The sequence below is a fragment of the Pseudophryne corroboree genome, chromosome 2 (assembly GCF_028390025.1).
Source record: "Pseudophryne corroboree isolate aPseCor3 chromosome 2, aPseCor3.hap2, whole genome shotgun sequence".
NCBI lineage: Eukaryota > Metazoa > Chordata > Amphibia > Anura > Myobatrachidae > Pseudophryne > Pseudophryne corroboree.
Genome location: NC_086445.1, coordinates 688,856,201 through 688,877,888, shown reverse-complemented (window position 1 = coordinate 688,877,888; position 21,688 = coordinate 688,856,201). Strand labels below are relative to the sequence as shown.

Sequence of the window (21,688 nt, the reverse complement as noted above, 5' to 3'; positions counted from 1 at the left end):
AAATATGATGCAAGTTTTAAACTTCTTTGTTCTTTTACGTTTTATTTGGTGTGTGGAAGGTGTGCGGAAGAGGGGGTAGTCTTATACGGCGAGTATATAACAAACTCTATATTTTGAGTGGAAATGTTGGGGGTCGTCTTATACGCCCAGTCGTCTTATACGCCGGCAAATACGGTAGTTTTGTTGTATATGTATATCTACACACTCATATTCAGAGTATACGCAATTTATATTTGTATGCTGCATACATGTTTCACAGGTTCACGTGTTACCAAACATATTGCTAGATGAGTGAAAGTCGAAACACTTAATATCCCTAAAACTCTGTGCTGTTGATAGATCTTGAATAGCTTTACTGATCTGTAATTGTGCCCAGAAGAAAAAGTTTCAAAGATTAGAACTTACAGCTGGCTTTTCTCTGTGCGTATCCACAGCATCAACACTTAGCTTGATCATTTCAACTTTACAGCCTTAAAAAAAACAAAACAAAACACAATATCATATTGATGTTAAAAACAGGACTTCTTTACTTACCAGTAAAATCCATTTCTCCCATTCCATAAGGGACATTGGGGTAACCCTGCGTATAGATGGTGGTGGGTGGAGCCAGGCACTTTAAATAATAAGCAATTTGGGCTTGGCTCCTCCCCTTCTATACCCCACCTGACTTCAGTTACATTTAACCAAGCCAAGTACAGACTTAAGAAAAGGAAGAACAGAAGGAGAAAGAATTCCTCAGTTAAATGACTAATACACTGCAACAACAATAGCCAAAACCAAACAGAACTATGGGGGTAATTCTGAGTTGATCGCAGCAGGAACTTTGTTAGCAGTTGGGCAAAACCATGTGCACTGCAGGGGAGGCAGATATAACATGTGCAGAGAGAGATAGATTTGGGTGTGGTGTGTTCAATCTGCAATCTAATTTGCAGTGTAAAAATAAAGCAGCCAGTATTTACCCTGCACAGAAACAAAATAACCCACTCAAATCTAACTCTCTCTGCAAATGTTATATCTGCCTCCCCTGCAGTGCACATGGTTTTGCCCAACTGCTAACAAAGTTCCTGCTGCGATCAACTTGGAATTACCCCCTATATACACTGAACACAGACACGCAAAGAGGGTGTCCAGTGTCCCCCGTGGAATAGGAGAAATGGATTTTACTGGTAAGTAAATAAAACCTGTTTTCTCCTTCACCCACTGAGGGACACTGGAGTAACACCGGGGACTTTCCAAAGCATTCCTCATGGGAAGGAGTGTGCTATGGAAACATGTAGCAACCTGCTCCAGAAACTAGCCTCCTGGGATATAAAAAGTGTAAAAATGACCGAAACTGACAAAGGTATGCACGGAAACCCAGGTGTCAGCTGACATATCTGAGCCACAGAAGCGCCATGACACGCGGGCCAAAGCTGCCCAATGATTAAATGATCCAAAACTCTGAGAGGCACTTGTTGACTTTGGAAAAAGTAAGCCTGATGGAGGACTTCTCAAATCCACAGAGATACTGTTTGCCTATAAGCTGGATATATCTTCTTATGGGAATCATAAATGATAAAAAAAAAAATCATCAGTCATAGGTAAAGCTAAAATACAGGAAACGTACATTTGAAGAGCCAGTAAAACATCTAAAGCATGTACTAAAGCAGAGGTTCTCAAACTCGGTCCTCGGGGGCCCACACAGTGCATGTTTTGCAGGTCTCCTCACAGAATCGCAAGTGAAATAATTAGCTCCACCTGTGGACCTTTTAAAATGTGTCAGTGAGTAATTAATACACCTGTGCACCTGCTGGGTTACCTGCAAAACATGCACTGTGTGGGCTCCCGAGGACCGAGTTTGAGAACCTCTGTACTAAAGAATTTGTCAGGAAGGACTGGAACCACAACAGGCTGAAATATGGAGACAACCAAAAGCGTTTTTTTCTGAAGCTCTGTTCGGTCATCATGAAAAACCAGGTACGGAGAGCAAGACAAGACTCTGGCAAAAGAAATTGATAGGAGGAAGAGTCTTACAAGCAAGGTATTTTAAATCTGCCGAGCCATTAGGTTCAAACCAATCCAATTGTAAAAATTGTAAGGCAAGCTTAATGTCTAATGGAGCATTAACAGGAAGAAACGGAGGCTACAGATGAAGGACCTCCCTGCTTGCACATCTGGATCGCAGGAAGTAAGGCCAAGTATCTCTGGGGGAAAAAAAAAACTGCCATAACATGCACCTTCAAGGATCCCAAGTACAGATTCACATTCAGACCTGCCTGTAGAAACAGCAGAAAGTTTGAGTTTAAACAACAAGGGATGAAACCCAAGCCTTTCACACCAGACAACATAATTGTGCCAGATGCTATGGTAATGTTCTACTGGAAACGGCTTGTAAGTCTTTTGAATAGTTGGAAAAATGCAACTGAAATACGCCATTTCCTTAGGACTGATGTCTCAAAACAGCCATGCCAATAATCGCAGTCAAGGTAAGGCAGGGTAGACAAATGGTCCTAGTTGCGAAAGGTCTGGACAAAGTGTGAAAGGCTACAGGTAGTTTTTCAAGAGAAGATCTGATAACCATGCTGGAAGTGGTCAATATGCATGGTGTGTGATGCTTTAAAGGACCTGAGGCAGAAGAGGAAACTGGTAAATCTGATGAAAGGACTATGGCAGAGTTAGTGCATTCGCCGCAAAATCACTATTCTGGAGCAGTATAAAGGGGCCTTGTGCTTAAGCAGGACACCATAAGATATACGAGGTGTGGCTATTACAAAATAAGCCATACTGTATGAATTAAAGGGGAGTGAAGGAACACTGAACTTGGACTACCCTAAAATGATTTTGCAGGTTTCACGACTGTTGAACAGATAGCTTGCTGTCACACTGTGTCCGAAGTTGTGTTTTTCTCGTGCATCGTAAAATACATAGTTCAAAAGTAGAGCAATGTGTTCATTTAAAAATTAACCCCCCGCAGTCTACCCCCCTCTCCCCATGCAGCCCAATCCTAACCCTCCCATCTATATTTAGCTTCGTGATCCCAGCTGCTGGTATCCAGTCATTGGTGATCCCGGCGTCTGTGTTCTGGCATTGGTATTTTGACTGCTGGGATACTCAATGTGTACCGTTGAGAAAGCAGACAGATAATGAGCTACAACATGGAGAATGGGAGAACGGAGTTAAAATTGACTAAATATAATTAAATGTAAATTATAGCATCAGTCTACTTATTTAATTGCCACACCCTGTACATCCGGCAGACCCTATTGCATTTCTAGAGACTGGAAAATTTCCCCATGAAGAGCACACTTGCCAGGGTGAAGATCCTGGTGGCTGTTTTCCAGTTTTAGCCCCAGGAATGAATACAGCTGCTATGGCCAGAACATGACTTTCTGGTCACTGAAAGATGCGTACAGTCTCCTTCATGGCTAGGTGACTCGTTGTTCACCTTGACAATTGAAGTACAGATGTGTCATCATACATCTTGCCTCAATACGCCATGCAGCAGGGTATGCCTGGTGTGAGTGAGCTGACAGGTTCCGTTTAACTCTGTTAGTGTCTGCCATCTATGCATATAAGACGCACAAGCAGACTCTACTGATTAAAAGAATATGCGGCATGCCTATACTCTGTGTGCGTCAGCGGCTGTATCCGCATACAAAATGGTCAATGCCACACATTACTTATGCAGATACAGCCGCGGTCGCACACAAATATAGGCATATCACGTATAACTTTAAAACAGCATAAGCTGCTTGTGCGTCCTAAAGGTGCAGAAAAAGTGAAGCAAATGACAATGAATGTGACAGGAGCACACTAGCAGCAGAATAAGGAGATTTATGGTAGCCTTCCCATGGTTAAATCTCTTTCTGCGAGGTACACTGGGTTCCACAGGGAATACATCGGGGTGAAGAGATGGATCTTGATCCAGAGGCACCAACGGGCTAAAGCTTTAGACTGTCCCAGAATGCATTTCGGGGCCTCCTCTATAACCGCGCTTCCAGGCACTGTGAGCTCAGTTTTGGTAACCAGTCCAATGCAGAAGCAGGTAAAAGAGAAGGCAGATGTTAGTCACATAGAACCATGTTCTCATGACAGGAGAAGGGACTAGTGGCTAACGCCATACAAATCCAAAGTGCGTCAGGGCGGGCGCCCTGTGGAACCCAGTGTACCTCGCAGAAAGATTTAACCATGGTAAGTCTACCATAAATCTCATTTTCTACAGCGGGGTACTCTGTGTTCCACAGGAAATACATCAGGGGTGTCCCAAAGCAGTTCCTCAAGGGAGGGGACGCGCCTTAGCGGGTATGAGAACCCGGCGTCCAAAGGAAGCATCCTGGGAGGCGGAAGTATCAAAGGCATAGAACCCAATGAACGTGTTCACTGAGGACCACGTAGCCGCCTTGCACAAATGTTCTGCGGACGCGCCACAGCGGGCCGCCCAAGAGGGTCCAACAGACAGAGTAGAATTGGCTTTAATAGCAGCAGGAGCTGAAGGTCCAGCCTGTGCATAAGTTTGTGCAATACCATTCTAATCCATCTGGCCAAGGTTTGCGAAGTCGCAGGCCAGGTACGGATGTGAAAACCAAAAAAGTACAAAATGGGAATCTGACCTCCTGATAGAGGCAGCCTTTCCACATATATGCGGAGAGCCTGTACTACATTCAAAGACCACTCTTTGGAGGACAAACCAGAAGAGATGAAGGCCGGAACAACCATCTCTTTGTTAAGGTGAAAAAGATACCACCACCTTAGGCAAATAACCAGGGTTAGTTCAAAGCACTTCCCCGTCACAATGAAATATCAGATAAGGTGGACGACAGGACAAAACGCCCAGGTCTGACACCCTCCCAGCAGAGGCAATAGCCACTAGGAACAGGACTTTGACCGTGAGCCATTTAAGGTCCACTGACTCAAGAGGTTCAAATGGAGACTCCTGCAGGGCATTCAGACCGATCCAATGGAGCCACAGGATGAACATAGGGAGGCTGAATTCGTAAAACACCCTGAGTGAAAGTATGAATGTCAGGCACAGACGCAATTTTTTTCTGAAACCAAACAGACAAGGCAGAGATATGAACCTTGAGATAGGCCATACGAAAGCCTAAGTCCAGGCCTTGTTGCGAAAAAGCCAGAAGTCTGGAAGTACTGAATTTGTAAGCATCGTAATTCTTAGCAGCACACCAGGTGAAGTAAGAATTCTAGACCCTATAATAAAGCCGCGCAAATGCCGGTTTGCGGACCTTCAGCATAGTTTGATGACCACCTCGGAGAATCCTTTGGCCCTCAGGAGTAAACCTTCAAGAGCCACGCCGTCAAAGCCAGTCTGGCCAGGTCTGGATAGGCACAAGTGCCCAGAACAAGGAGGTCTGGGCACTGAGGAAGTAGAGAAGGACGCGCTATCGATAGACCCTGCAGGTCTGAGAACCAATGCCGTCTGGGCAATGCTGGAGCGACTAGAAGTAGTATTCCTCCTTCTAGTTCGAACTTCCGTAGTACCCTGGGCAGGAGTGACACTGGAGGGAACACGTAGGACAGCCAAAAGTTCCATGCAATGGCCATAGCATCCATGAACGCTGCGCAAGGATCCCTGGTTCTTGATCCGAAGAACGGAACTTTGTGATTGTGTGGAGATGCCATCAGGTCTACATCTGGTAGGTCCCACTTGTTCACTAGGAGTTGAAAGACCTACTGATGAAGACTCCACTCTCCGGCGTGCACGTCCAGATTACTGAGGAAATCCCCTTCCCAAGTTGAGTACTCCCGGAATGAACACTGCCGACATTGTTGGCAGAAGGCGTTCCACCCAACGAAGGATTTTTGACACTAATCATTGCCATGCAGCTTCGAGTGCCGCCTTGATTGATTATGTATGCAACCATGATGGCGTTGTCTGACCATACTCGAACAGGCCTGTTCTGTATCAGAGGCATGGCGAGAGACAAAGCATTGAACACTTCCCGCAATTCCAGAATGTTCATCAGGAGGAGCGATTCCTCCTATGTTCACCGACCCTGGAAAGAGAGTGTTGCACCAACACTGCGCCCCAACCCCTCAGACTGGCGCCGTAGTCTGTAGGACCCAGTTGGGGATCCAGAAGGGACGGCCCCTGCTCAACTACTGGTCCTGTAGCGACAGGCGAACCTCCGGAGTCAAGGAGATCATGTGAGATCTGATCCGATGAGGCAGGCCATCCCACTTGGAAAGGATTAACCTCTGTAGAGGGCGGGAATGGAATTGAGCGTACCCTAAAGTGTTGAAAGCCGACACCATGAGGCCTAGTACTTGCATCGCCGAATGTACCAACACTCTTGGGCGAGAGAGGAAGTATCTGATCCTGTCCTAAAGTTTCAGGACCTTTGCTGGAGACAGAAATAGCCGTTGACTGTGTATGTCCTGTAGTGCCCCCAGGTGCTCCATGCTCCAAGCAGGGACCAGCGAGGACTTCTTCCAGTTGATGAGCCACCCGTGTACTTGTAGGAAGTTTACCGTCAGTTGTAGATGACTGAGGAGGACATTGTGGGAGTTTGCCAGAATCAGCAAATCGTCCAAATATGGCAGGATCCTGACTCCCTGGCGACGGAAATGAGCCATCATCACAGCCATAACCTTGGTGAAGATCCAAGGGGCCATGGCCAGTCCAAACAGCAGAGCCTGGAATTGATAGTGAAGGTTGCCAATAGCAAACCGCACACATTGCTGATGCGATACGGCAATAGGCATATGCAGGTAAGGATCTTGTATAACCAGGGATACCATATAGTGTCCGGGTCCATGGCCAGTACAATTGAGCGCAGTGTTTCCATACGGAACTTGGACATTCTCACAAACTTGTTCAGTGATTTGAGGTTGAGAATAAGCCGGAAAGACCCATCACATTTTGGGACTAGAATCAGGGTTGAGTAGTATCCTCTGCCTCTCTGGGACAGAGGTACCAGGACTACCACTCCTGTATCCAGAGGGGAATGCACAACCATCAGTAGAGCTTGCGCCTTTAACGGATCTAAAGGCATAACCGATGTGCAGAACTGGCCGTGAGAAGCAGGCTGACGAGCAGCCCAGAAACATTAGGCCTTGGGCTTAGTGCTTGTTGGGAGCATGAGACAATCTCGGGTATGCCTGACCTTCGCTTTCCCTTAAGGCCGAAAGCAGGAAAAGGTGGTACCTCTTGCCTTCTGTGCAGAAGGAGTAGCATTTGGGAGAAAGGCAGTCATAGTAGCCGCCGATTCAGACCAAATTTTTAATTCGGTCTTCCCTAAATAAGATGTCCCTAGTAAAAAGGGAATACCTCCAAGGACTTTTGGAGTCCAGGTCCACCATCCATGACCTCAACCACAGAACATGGCGAGCCAGGACAGACGTATTCGACGCCTTGGCAGCCAACACACTCGCCTCAGGGGATGCCTCCTGGTGTAGAAAAAGGTGGCAGTGATATTGTGAGACAGGGAATGTCTGGCATGGTCAGATATATCCTCGGGCAGCCAGCTCTTCCTACAATGCCTGATCCAGTCATCAATCTATTTTGCAGCCCCAAAAGCATGCAATCATGGTCTATGTACAACACCCGTAAGAGAGTAATAGACTTCAGGCATCCCTCCACACGCTTACCTGTTGGTTCCACCAGTGAGGGGACAGCGGTGAGAGGCAGAGTAGACGACACCCGATGGGTGACACATAAGGTCACTAGCAGTGATTACCTACCTGTTATATCACTCTGCAGGAGGAGGATAAATCGAGGTAATGCCCGTTGTAGACAGGGGGAATGTCTTCCCTGGATTAGACCAGGGGTCTTGTCTGATGTACACTTACTGGTCAGATTGTGGTAACAGAGTTTTAATTACCCTCTGACGTGTGAACATATCAGTTTGCTTAACCACAGCAGGGGAATCCTCTTATCAGTGATTTGTAGGATTTGCTTCCCAGTAACCACAAGGGCAGTGGTATCATTTAATGGAAAATCCTTGTCAGGAACACCTAATATAGGGATCGACAGGACAGCAAGACCCCCCTCTCTTAAGAGATTATTGGATAGGGAGGAGAAAGCAGCCCGCTCAGATGACCCAGAGACACGAGTGTGACCTGGAAAAGGGTTTTGCCTGACCAAAGATTGAGTCATACGCTACAATCCGTGAGGCAAAATTTTCCTGCCCAAAGCGGAGTAACCATGGGGACATCAGTGACTAATGTTACAGGTGGTCCCATAGGGAGCATAAAGCGTTCAACTAGAGAACCCAGTAGGTTTGAGAACGCAGCCCAGGTTGGCTCCTGATTGATTACAGGAGCTGTGGACTGACTGGGAGATGTATGAGAGACATAGCACACAGACCATCACACAAAACTTCCCACTCGGGTAAATCCGTTGCGCATGCTCTGCAGGATGAAGGAGCATCCCTAAATTTACTGCCCTACATGTTAAACATTATACACAAATGCCACAAAGAGCGGTTTAGTACAATGAAGCTAGACCGAGTACAATACCTGCAAATAAATACGTTAACATGTGACTGAGTACCCAGTACACAACATCTGCGAATAAATCCGGTATTATGTGACCGAGTAAACAGTAGAATACACATAATAGGTAAATACTGTGATGCACTATATATTGACCCAGACGCATCTAGTCCCCTAGGGTACAGTATACAGTGATAGATATATCTGGAATACACCGCAGTGAAATCACATAGCAGATACAGGCACACGGTCATGTTTGCAATGCAGATATATATATATAGATGCGCGGTCTGAGACCGGATGTATATATCAGAATACTCGTACAATATACTCTGGCACAGGTACCCTTGTTCTTAACTAACGCTGTCTTATTAACGACATGTAGAATACTTAAGTGTTTGTAAAACCACGGCGCTGATGTACAGGCGGGTTTACAAAGGAGACCTTGCCCTGCAGTCCCGGAGACCAGTCGCTTCTATTTTAGAAAATGGCGTCCAGCGTCTCAGTCAGGGAGTGAGTGAGAGTGTGAGGCAGCTCCAGGGCGGGAACACCAGCAGTAGATGGCGCCCGAAGCTGGGGGATGGGCTACAGGTCAAACACCTTTTCCCCTATGCTGGTCCTCACCACCGGGTACTATGGAGCCTCACACTGAAGTGGATATTTTACTATCCGACCTGTGCTCCCATGCCCTGGTGGATATAGTGGGGTCCCTGCTCTGTCACAGTGTCCATGCCAGCGTCGCGGTTCGTCTCCTTAAACCACGACCGGAACGCGATTTAATGCTGGGTCCCACCTAGGGGACCCTCTTACCTCCTCCCTTAGTAGCAGCCACGCGATCCAGGAGAGCGTCGGTGGTGGTGTGCTTAGGAACCGGAGCGCCTCCACCGCAAGTACCCGGGAACAGAGCCAGCGGGAGTATGCGTCGCTGCTAGGGAGGTGATGGAGCCGCAGCACAGTATGTCACACTGACATATAAAGTGCTGCAGCCCTTGTAGTCTTCTAAAAAGCTTTTTCAGAGCTAAAACAGACAATGAGACAGCGCTTCTCACGTTGTATGAAAAAAATATATAACCTTTACTTTATATTTCATATATAGAATACATACATAAAAAGGTTTTTCACCTATACATATATACAGATATCACACTAATATACCGGCCAGTACCAATTTAATCTAAAAAATATTTATATTAAAATTATCTCTACAACAGAAAACAATTCATTCAGAATTATTCAACTGGAATAACAATTGCCTTATATCTCTATAATATGGCTCTAAGGTATGAATTCCTTAAGTTTTCTATATAGCACAGTAAGCCTTATTAGTAAGCAAAGAAGTCCACATGCATACGCTAATTTAGGCAGGAAAGAATTTGAAGTAGAGGAATTTATCCAACAATTCAAGCAGGTTATTTGTTAGTGCACTATAGATGTAATTGGTGGTGCAGCTGTTAGTTTGAAATCAGCTGTTAGCTTCTTAATCAGAAAGATATTGAGCCTGTGTTATAACCAATACCGTCCATACCTTATAACAGACTTGATGTTGTTATAATAAGCTTTTATCGTTAGATGTAATTGGTGGTGCAGCTATTGGTTTGGAATCAGCTGTTAGCGTCTTAATCAGATAGATATTGAGCCTGTGTTATAATCAATACCGTCCATACCTTTATAGCAGACTTGATGTTGTTATATTAAGCTTTTATCGCTATTTAGTATATAATCAACTGTGTATACAAATAAGCAATATGCATACAACTCCGTCTAGATATCGGAGGATCCAAAATACACCACGGATGCGGTACACTCTGTACTCTAATGGATACCTCTCCTCACAATGCTTGTAGGTATAAGAACCTTCCAGCCAGTGGCAATAATACTGTGAGCTTAATCTCACTCTTTAGTGTAGAGCCTCGAACGCCCGACAACCACTTCAAACAGCCGCGGCCGCACAGCGTGATGAAACTGCAATTAATCCCGGCTCTCCTCAGCACAGCCAGCGCCGGTACGAGCACTCCGTCACAGCCGCAGCAGATGATGATGTGGTGCTACCACAGTGAGTCCACAAACGTGTTTCTCCGCCTACCCTCCGGCTTCGGCGGCTTCCTCAGTGAATAATAGTTACTCCTCCTTTCTTCCAACTTTAAATACCAATATTTCGGATTCGCGCATGCGCAGTTTCGCCCGCGATCCAATCTTCATTTTCATTATTATTTAATACTTCAATACCTTAACACCCAGGCCTCATTCTCAGGTTATATACATACAAATAATTATTATTCCTACTACATATAGGTGTCACATAGTTATAGTAAATAAAACATTATAAATTTCCCTCTGACATTTAGTGATCAAAGATCATTATGGCACTTCTAACAAGCATACAGACAGACGTTTATCTTTATTCAAACAATGTAATTCCTCAGACCCTAAATAGTTAGAATTCATTTCGGAGTGTAGTTTAATAATCCCCCCCAAAAAATAAGAATTTACTTACCGATAATTCTATTTCTCGGAGTCCGTAGTGGATGCTGGGGTTCCTGAAAGGACCATGGGGAATAGCGGCTCCGCAGGAGACAGGGCACAAAAAGTAAAGCTTTAGGATCAGGTGGTGTGCACTGGCTCCTCCCCCTATGACCCTCCTCCAAGCCTCAGTTAGGATACTGTGCCCGGACGAGCGTACACAATAAGGAAGGATTTTGAATCCCGGGTAAGACTCATACCAGCCACACCAATCACACTGTACAACCTGTGATCTGAACCCAGTTAACAGTATGATAACAGCGGAGCCTCTGAAAAGATGGCTCACAACAATAATAACCCGATTTTTGTAACTATGTACAAGTATTGCAGATAATCCGCACTTGGGATGGGCGCCCAGCATCCACTACGGACTCCGAGAAATAGAATTATCGGTAAGTAAATTCTTATTTTCTCTATCGTCCTAGTGGATGCTGGGGTTCCTGAAAGGACCATGGGGATTATACCAAAGCTCCCAAACGGGCGGGAGAGTGCGGATGACTCTGCAGCACCGAATGAGAGAACTCCAGGTCCTCCTCAGCCAGGGTATCAAATTTGTAGAATTTAGCAAACGTGTTTGCCCCTGACCAAGTAGCTGCTCGGCAAAGTTGTAAAGCCGAGACCCCTCGGGCAGCCGCCCAAGATGAGCCCACTTTCCTTGTGGAATGGGCTTTTACTGATTTTGGCTGTGGCAATCCTGCCACAGAATGTGCAAGCTGAATTTTACTACAAATCCAACGAGCAATCGTCTGCTTAGAAGCAGGAGCACCAAGCTTGTTGGGTGCATACAGGATAAACAGCGAGTCAGATTTTCTGACTCCAGCCGTCCTGGAAACATATATTTTCAAGGCCCTGACAACGTCAAGCAACTTAGAGTCCTCTAAGTCCCTGGTAGCCGCAGGTACCACAATAGGTTGGTTCATGTGAAATGCAGAAACCACCTTAGGTAGAAATTGAGGACGAGTCCTCAATTCCGCCCTGTCAGAATGAAAAATTAAGTAAGGGCTTTTATATGATAAAGCCGCCAATTCTGACACACGCCTGGCTGAAGCCAAGGCTAACAGCATCGACACCTTCCATGTGAGATATTTTAAGTCCACAGTGGAAAGTGGTTCAAACCAATGTGACTTTAGAAAACTCAACACCACATTGAGATCCCAAGGTGCCACTGGAGGCACAAAAGGAGGCTGTATGTGCAGGACCCCTTTTACAAATGTCTGAACTTCAGGTACTGAAGCCAGTTCTTTCTGGAAGAAAATCGACAGGGCCGAAATTTGAACCTTAATGGACCCTAATTTTAGGCCCATAGACAGTCCTGTTTGCAGGAAATGCAGGAAACGACCCAGTTGAAATTCCTCTGTAGGGGCCTTCTTGGCCTCACACCACGCAACATATTTACGCCAAATGCGGTGATAATGTTTTGCGGTTACGTCCTTCCTGGCTTTGACCAGAGTAGGGATGACTTCTTCTGGAATGCCTTTTTCCCTCAGGATCCGGCGTTCAACCGCCATGCCGTCAAACGCAGCCGCGGTAAGTCTTGGAACAGACAAGGCTCCTGCAGTAGCAGGTCCTTTCTTAGAGGTAGAGGCCACGGTTCGTCCGTGAGCATCTCTTGAAGTTCCGGGTACCAAGTCCGTCTTGGCCAATCCGGAACCACGAGTATAGTTCTTACTCCTCTCCTTCTTATGATTCTCAGTACTTTTGGTATGAGAGGCAGAGGAGGGAACACATACACTGACTGGTACACCCACGGCGTTACCAGAGCGTCCACTGCTATTGCCTGAGGGTCCCTTGACCTGGCGCAATATCTGTCCAGTTTTTTGTTGAGGCGGGACGCCATCATGTCCACCTTTGGTTTTTCCCAACGGTTTACAATCAGGTGGAAGACTTCTGGGTGAAGTCCCCACTCTCCCGGGTGAAGGTCGTGTCTGCTGAGGAAGTCTGCTTCCCAGTTGTCCACTCCCGGAATGAATACTGCTGACAGTGCTATCACATGATTTTCCGCCCAGCGAAGAATCCTTGCAGCTTCTGCCATTGCCCTCCTGCTTCTCGTGCCGCCCTGTCTGTTTACGTGGGCGACTGACGTGATGTTGTCCGATTGGATCAACACCGCCTGACCCTGAAGCAGAGGTTTTGCTTGACTTAGGGCATTGTAAATGGCCCTTAGTTCCAGAATGTTTATATGAAGAGACGTTTCCAGGCTTGACCACAGGCCCTGGAAATTCCTTCCCTGTGTGACTGCTCCCCAGCCTCTCAGGCTGGCATCCGTGGTTACCAGGATCCAATCCTGAATGCCAAATCTGCGGCCCTCTAGTAGATGAGCACTCTGCAGCCACCACAGGAGAGACACCCTTGTCCTTGGCGACAGGGTTATCCGCTGATGCATCTGCAGATGCGATCCGGACCATTTGTCCAGTAGATCCCACTGAAATGTTCTTGCATGGAATCTTCCGAATGGAATCGCTTCGTAAGAAGCCACCATTTTCCCCAGGACCCTCGTGCACTGATGCACTGAGACCTGTCCTGGTTTTAGGAGGTTCCTGACTAGCTCGGATAACTCCCTGGCCTTCTCCTCCGGGAGAAACACCTTCTTCTGGACTGTGTCCAGAATCATTCCTAGGAACAGTAGACGTGTCGTTGGAATCCGCTGCGATTTTGGAATATTTAGAATCCACCCGTGCTGACGTAACACTACCTGAGATAGTGCTACTCCGACTTCTAACTGTTCCCTGGATCTTGCCCTTATCAGGAGATCGTCCAAGTAAGGGATAATTAAAATGTCTTTTCTTCTTAGAAGAATCATCATTTCGGCCATTACCTTGGTAAAGACCCGAGGTGCCGTGGACAATCCAAACGGCAGCGTCTGAAACTGATAATGACAGTTTTGTACTACAAACCTGAGGTACCCTTGGTGAGAAGGGTATATTGGGACGTGGAGATAAGCATCTTTGATGTCCAGAGACACCATATAGTCCCCTTCTTCCAGGTTTGCTATCACTGCTCTGAGTGACTCCATCTTGAATTTGAACCTTTTTATGTAAGTGTTCAAGGATTTCAGATTTAAAATTGGTCTCACCGAGCCGTCCGGCTTCGGTACCACAAACAGCGTGGAATAATACCCCTTTCCTTGTTGCAGGAGGGGTACCTTGATTATCACCTGCTGGGAATACAGCTTGTGAATGGCTGCCAAAACTGCCTCCCTGTCGGAGGGAGACTTTGGTAAAGCAGACTTCAGGAAACGACGAGGGGGAAACGCCTCGAATTCCAGTTTGTACCCCTGCGATACTACCTGTAGAATCCAGGGATCCACTTGCGAGTGAGCCCACTGCGCGTTGAAATTCTTGAGACGGGCCCCCACCATATCTGAGTCTGCTTGTAAAGCCCCAGCGTCATGCTGAAGACTTGGCAGAAGCAGGGGAGGGCTTCTGCTCCTGTGAAGCGGCTGCATGGTGCAGTCTTTTTCCTCTTCCTCTGCCCCGGGGCAGAAAAGAGTGGCCTTTTGCTCGCTTGTACTTATGGGAACGAAAGGACTGAGTTTGAAAAGACGGTGTCTTTTTCTGCTGATGTGGAGTGACCTGGGGTAAAAAGGTGGATTTTCCAGCCGTTGCCGTGGCCACCAGGTCCGATAGACCAGCCCCAAATAACTCCTCCCCTTTATACGGCAATACTTCCATGTGCCGTTTGGAATCCGCATCCCCTGACCACTGTCGCGTCCATAACGCTCTTCTGGCAGAGATGGACATAGCACTTATTCTTGATGCCAGGGTGCAAATATCCCTCTGTGCATCACGCATATATAGTAGTGCATCCTTTAAATGTTCTATAGTTAACAAAATATTGTCCCTATCCAGGGTATCAATATTCTCGGTCAGGGAATCCGACCATGCGACTCCAGCACTGCACATCCAGGCTGAGGCGATTGCTGGTCGCAGTATAACACCAGTATGTGTGTATATACTTTTTAGGATATTTTCCAGCCTTCTATCAGCTGGTTCTTTGAGGGTAGCCGTATCAGGAGACGGTAACGCTACTTGTTTTGATAAACGTGTGAGCGCCTTATCTACCCTAGGGGGTGTTTCCCAACGCGCCCTAACCTCTGGCGGGAAAGGATATAATGCTAATAATTTTTTAGAAATTAGCTGTTTTTTATCGGGGGAAACCCACGCTTTTTCACACACCTCATTTATTTCCTCTGACTCAGGAAAAAAATAGGATTTTGGTACTTACCAGGTAAATCCTTTTCTTTGAATCCATAGGGGGCACTGGAGTACTCTTGGGATATGGACGGCTTCCACCGGAAGAAGGCACTGAATAAATTAATTTTTGAGACTACTCCTCCCCTCCATATCCTCGAGCACTTCAGTGTTTTTTACTGAGCCGAACAGGATCGATAGAGAGATTGACCAAAGGAGAATTACATATAATCTCACGGACAACAATAAAGTTGACACAAAACGTAACAGACAACTAAACAGTTGACACCATAACTGATTAACCCTTGTTAAATTTAAACCAGTCGTGAAAGTGTGTTACCATAAGAACCACTGAACTTCCTAAAACAGGTAAACTGCTCTGGGTGGGCGTCCAGTGCCCCCTATGGATTCAAAGAAAAGGATTTACCTGGTAAGTACCAAAATCCTATTTTCTTTATCATCCACTAGGGGTCACTGGAGTACTCTTGGGATGTACCAAAGTTTCCTCCGTGGTGGGAGAGCTGTTTGGCACTTGTAACACTAAACGGCCAAAGCTAGATGCTGATGCCGCGAAAGTATCAAACTTGTAAAAGCGCACAAACGTGTGCACTGAAGACCAAGTAGCCGCACGGCAAAGCTGTGTCGTAGAAGCCCCACGACTCGCTGCCCATGACGTTCCCACAGAACGTGTGGAATGAGCTGTTACTGAAGTAGGTGGCTGTAACCTAGCATAAAGGTAAGCCTGACGTATGGTCAGTTTGATCCATCTGGATAAGGTTTGCTTAGAGGCTGGCCAACCCCTCTTAGCCGCATCATAGAGAACAAACAACGTATCCGTTTTACGCACAGTAGACGTTCGGGATACATAGATGCGCAATGCGCGAACCACATCCAACGTTCCAGAATCTCCTGTTAACACAGGAACTACTATTGGTTGATTGATGTGAAAAGACGACACTACCTTTGGTAGAAAAGCGGGATTCGTCCGAAGTTCCGCTCTGTCATCATGAAAAACTAAATACGGTGACTTGCACGACAAGGCACCCAGATCTGAAACACGCCTAGCCGAAGCTAAGGCTAAAAGAAAAATCGTTTTCCAAGTGAGAAATTTAATATCCACTTGTCGTAAAGGTTCAAAGTAATCGGACTGTAAGAAATCTAAAACCAGATTCAAGTCCCATGGTGCTGTAGGTGGAATGAAAGGAGGCTGTATCCTCATTACACCCTGTAGAAACGTATGTATTGACGGCAACGAGGCCAATTTCCTTTGAAAGAAAATTGACAACGCAGATACCTGCACCTTTAGTGTGGAAAGACGTAGTCCTCCATCTAACCTCATCTGTAAAAATAACAAAAGACGGGATAAATTAAAAGATGATGTCGGAAATTTCCGAGCTTCACACCAACTTATATAAGTACGCCAGATTCTGTAATAATGAGCTGCCGTAACCGGCTTCCTAGCTCGTACCATGGTTGGTATAACAGACTCAGGAATGCCCTCTCTTCTTAAGATGGCCTTTTCAACAGCCACCCCGTCAAACGCAGCCGCGCTAAATCGGGGTAAAGGAACGGACCCTGTTGTAACAGGTCCGGACATAGTGGGAGTGGCCACGGATCGTCTGCGAGTAACCCGAGGAGATCCGAGAACCAAGCCCTCCGAGGCCAATGAGGCGCTATTAGTATGACTGTGACGGACCCTCTCTTGATCCGTTTTAGCAACAGCGGGAGCAGCGGAAACGGTGGAAACAGATACACAAGGCTGTACGGCCACGTGGCTGTGAGAGCATCCACCGCCACTGCCCCTGGATCTCTTGTTCTGGACACATATCGTGACACCTGATGATTGTGGCGGGATGCCATCAGATCCACCTGAGGGTACCCCCACTTCTGGATCAACATCTGAAATACTTCTGGATTTAATGCCCACTCTCCTGGATGAAAAACCCGACGACTGAGAAAATCTGCCTCCCAGTTGTCCACTCCCGGAATGAACACTGCCGACAATATCACCTGGTGATATTCGGCCCATCTGAGGATCCGAGCTACTTCCCGCATTGCCATGCGGCTTCTCGTTCCTCCTTGTTTGTTTATGTATGCGACTGCCGTCGCATTGTCTGACTGCACCTGAACAGTCTGAAAACGAAACATGTACACTGCTTGTCTTAGAGCATTGTAAATCGCCCTGAGTTCCAGAACATTTATGGATAGCGATCTTTCGTGATTTGCCCAGAGGCCCTGGAGCCGATGACTCTGAACTACAGCTCCCCAACCTCTGAGACTTGCGTCTGTTGTCAGAATTATCCAATTCACGACGCCGAATCGTCTCCCTGCAGATAGATTGTGTATTTTTAACCACCAGAGAAGAGACACCCTGACTTGTGGCGACAATCTCACCCTGTGGTGCAACTGTAGATGTGATCCCGACCATTGCGCTAACACCTCCAGTTGAAACGGACGTGAGTGAAACCTTCCGAACTGAAGTGCTTCGAAAGCCGCCACCATTATGCCTAAAAGGCGAATGCACAAATGTACTGAGACTGTGCGTGGCTTGAGCACTAATTGCACCAGATGACGAATGACCTGTACTTTCTGTTGTGGCAGGTAAACCTTTTGTTTTACTGTATCGAGAATCATCCCTAGGAATTGAAGTCGCTGACACGGAATTAGATGTGATTTCTTTAAACTGACTATCCAACCGTGCTGAACTAGTACATTGTACGTTAGCAAAGCATGCTGGAGAAGCAATTGTTGAGACGGAGCCTTTATGAGTAGATCGTCCAAATACGGAACAATTATTACCCCTAGGGACCTGAGATGAGCTATCATCACGGACATTACCTTGGTGAATACCCGAGGCGCTGATGAGAGGCCAAACGGGAGAGCCTGAAACTGGTAATGGTCTCGCCTTATCGCAAACCTTAAGAAACTCTGGTGAGGTGGCCAAATCGGAATGTGTAAGTACGCATCCTTGAGATCCAGTGCAATCATGAATTCCTGCGGCTCTAACCCTGCAATTATTGACCTGAGAGATTCCATCTTGAATCTGTGGTAAGTGACGTAATGATTGAGACCTTTTAGGTTCAATATTGGCCTGACTGAGCCATCTGGTTTTGGTACCAGAAACAGACTGGAATAATAACCCTGCCCCTGTTCCTGCACGGGGACCGGAATTACAACTGCAGCATTCAGCAGAGACTGAATGGCAACCTGCAGAACTGCTTTCTTGTCGTCCGCCACAGGCAGTCCTGTCGTGAAAAATCTTCCTGTCGGAAGATAATCGAACTCTATTTTGTAACCCTCTAATACTAACTTGCGGATCCACCCATCTGTGGACGTCTGCAGCCACGCCCCCTGAAAGCTCTGAAGGCGTGCTCCCACAATTGGAGATCCGAGATGGGCTGGGAGCCCGTCATGCCACTGGTTTGTTAGTGGTCTTAGTGTCTTGACGACGTGCATTGGATTGTCGAGCACTACGTCCCCGACCTCTTCTACCAGGCGTGACTGCTCCTGTGCCCTGCCCACGAAAGGGCTGAGTTCTAAAGGATTTGAACGCCGGACCAGAATATTTCCGTTTAGGTATAGTTGTAGGCGATGGAAGAAACACAGACTTTCCTCCAGTAGCCTCAGAAATCCATTTGTCCAATTCAGGACCGAAAAGCTTCTCGCCATCATAAGGCAATGCCTCTATACCTTTTTTAACCTCCGTCTCCGCCTGCCAAGAACGCAGCCAAAGTGCTCGTCGTACTATGACTAGCGATGAGGACAGGCGAGAAGTAAGCTGACAGACGTCAGTAGAAGCTGTACATAGATATTCAGCAGCTTCCCAGATTTGATCCGCGAGAAGTATAAGATGGTCATCTTGCAGAGCCGACTTGAGCTCTTTTATCCATACCATTAAAGCTTTAGTAACCCAAATGCCAACCAACCCAGGTCTCAGCAGCACTCCAGCTGCTGTATACATGGACCTTAGCATAGCCTCTATTTTACGATCTGCAGGGTCTTTAAGCGTAGTAGCAGTTGGTACTGGTATGGTTAACTTCCTTGTAAGTTTGGATACGGATGAATCCACCAATGGTGGGTTCTCCCAAGTAGCTGTCATGGACTCTGGAAACGGGTAACTCGATTTAAATCTACGAGGAATAGAAAACCGTTTATCCGGATTTTTCCGTGATTCCAGTAACATTTTATTAAGAGATTCCGAAATAGGGAAACACATCGGAGATCTCTGTCGTTTAGTAAAAACTACCTCATCATTCGTCAGGGGCTCCTCAGTTTCCGTAAACTCCAGCGACTGACGTACTGCTCTGATGAGATTGTCAATACCTGGGCTGTCAAAATCGTCACTATCTGACTGTTGCCCTATTTCGCCCTCCTCATACTCCTGTTCAGTGAGGTCTAGTATCCCAGAGACTGGAGAATTATTAGGAAAAGGAAATTTATCTTTTCCACTCAAGGTGGGCCTCTGACCAGATTGAGACTCTGGTAACTCAAATGGTCTCATTTTAAACTCAGATCTTGCCGCCTCTCTTTCTTCACGAGAGGCGGCCAGCTCTGATTGTAAACCAACTAATACGTCTGCAAGTAAAGCCCATGGAGGGTCCAGAGATGGTGGTTTTACTTCTGAAATCGTATTTATGGCTGTATTAACAACACATGCTGTACATGTGGTGGATCCATCAGGCAACACACTCTTACAGACATGACATGAAAAATGTTTCTTAGATTTTGCTGGTGTCTTACTCATTATAAAAGACAGACAATACAAACTACACACAGACAGACTGCACGACTCAGTATAACACCAAAGTTCCTGGTATATATCAGGCAAGTGCAGTGCCTGCCAGCAATAAGAAAACTGACCCCAAAATTCCCCTAGTACCACTCTTAGCCGAGATGTAATAAAGGAAACCTGGAACAGACAGGAGAACATTAACATATTAAGCATGCCAAATACTGCCAATGTCTCCCCCCCCCCCCACTCCCACGACCTCCGTGTACAGCACCGGGTCGGGGCCTGTGGAAGTCTGCATAGGGCCGTGTGAGCGGCCTGTACCTGTAGGCCCAGGCAGCGGGAACTCCTCGGCTGCTGTGGGCGGATAGCGGAAGCAGCGAGCGTGCTGCATAGAGCCCTGGAGCGGCCTATGCACACGCGCTCCCGCCCGCCACACACATTTTGCGGAGTGTCTGTGTAGCCAGGCAGCGCTGCTGCGGCGCCGGGGAGCAGCGGTCTGGTATTTAAGATGCTGGGAGCGGAGAGTGAGAGCGCGCCGCATGGAGCCGTGACGCGGCCCATGCACACGCGCTCCGGGCAGCGGTGAGTACCCAATACAATCCCCAACAGTGGAGCGGCAGCAAGAGCTGACCGCCCCTAACATACCTGGACCGTGACCAAAGTCTATGACGGGGCTTCTCATCCAAGCTCCGTCCAGCTTTTTGCAGGCAGCCTGCAGGTGGAGTGAGGGAGCTCTTTACAGAGAGGTCCGACACTCACGGCTGTTCTCAGCCGCTTCCACTGTCCCTGACCCACGCCTGTTAGAAGGGGGGAAAGGACGTGGAAATCCTTGAAAGAAGAAAAACTTAGGAACTAAAAAAAAAAATTCCAATACTTCGTGGACGAGCTCCACTATGCCTTCTAACTGTGTCGAGCACAGAAAAAACACTGAAGTGCTCGAGGATATGGAGGGGAGGAGTAGTCTCAAAAATTAATTTATTCAGTGCCTTCTTCCGGTGGAAGCCGTCCATATCCCAAGAGTACTCCAGTGACCCCTAGTGGATGATAAAGAAATATTGGTAGTTTTTTCTCTCCCCACATAATACCCTTCTTTGTGGTACTTGTAGTGTCAGAAAGGTTCAATGCCTCTTTCATTGCCGTGATCATGTAACGTGTGGCCCTACTGGACATTACGTTTGTCTCGTCACCGTCGACACTAGACTCAGTATCTGTGTCAGGGTCTGTGTCGACCCACTGAGGTAACGGGCGTTTTAGCGCCCCTGACGGTGTCTGAGACGCCTGGACAGGCACTAATTGATTTGCCGGCTGTCTCATGTCGTCAACAGTTTTCTGCAAATTGCTGACATTATCACTTAATTGTTTAAATACAATCATCCAGTCAGGTGTCGACTCCCTAGGGGGTGACATCACCAACACAGGCAACTGCTCCGCCTCCACATAATTTTCCTCCTCATACATGTCGACACACGCGTACCGACACACAGCACACACACCGGGAATGCTCTGATAGAGGACAGGACCCCACTTAGCCCTTTGGAGAGACAGAGGGAGAGTCTGCCAGCACACACCCAGCGCTATATATATATATATATATATATATATATATATATATATATATATATATATATATACACAGGGATAACCTTATATAAGTGTTATTCCCTTATAGCTGCTGTTATTATCGTTATTTGCTGCCAAAAATGCCCCCCCTTCTCTTTTTTACCCTGATTCTGAAGCAGGACTGCAGGGGAGAGTCAGGGAGCCGTCCTTCCAGCGGAGCTGTGAGGGAAAATGGCGCTTGTGTGCTGAGGAGATA

General features: G+C 46.9%; 1 protein-coding gene across 4 annotated transcripts in view; it reads right to left on the bottom strand.

Annotated features, from left to right (window-relative positions):
* PFKFB2 (6-phosphofructo-2-kinase/fructose-2,6-biphosphatase 2) overlaps nucleotides 1-21,688 on the bottom strand; it is a 248,721-nt gene that overhangs the window by 51,082 nt on the left and 175,951 nt on the right. For all 4 annotated transcript variants that reach the window (XM_063955191.1, XM_063955189.1, XM_063955188.1 and 1 more), the window contains one exon: nucleotides 406-470. In XM_063955191.1, the coding sequence (XP_063811261.1) occupies nucleotides 406-470 (65 nt within the window). The remainder of the gene's footprint in view (nucleotides 1-405; nucleotides 471-21,688) is intronic.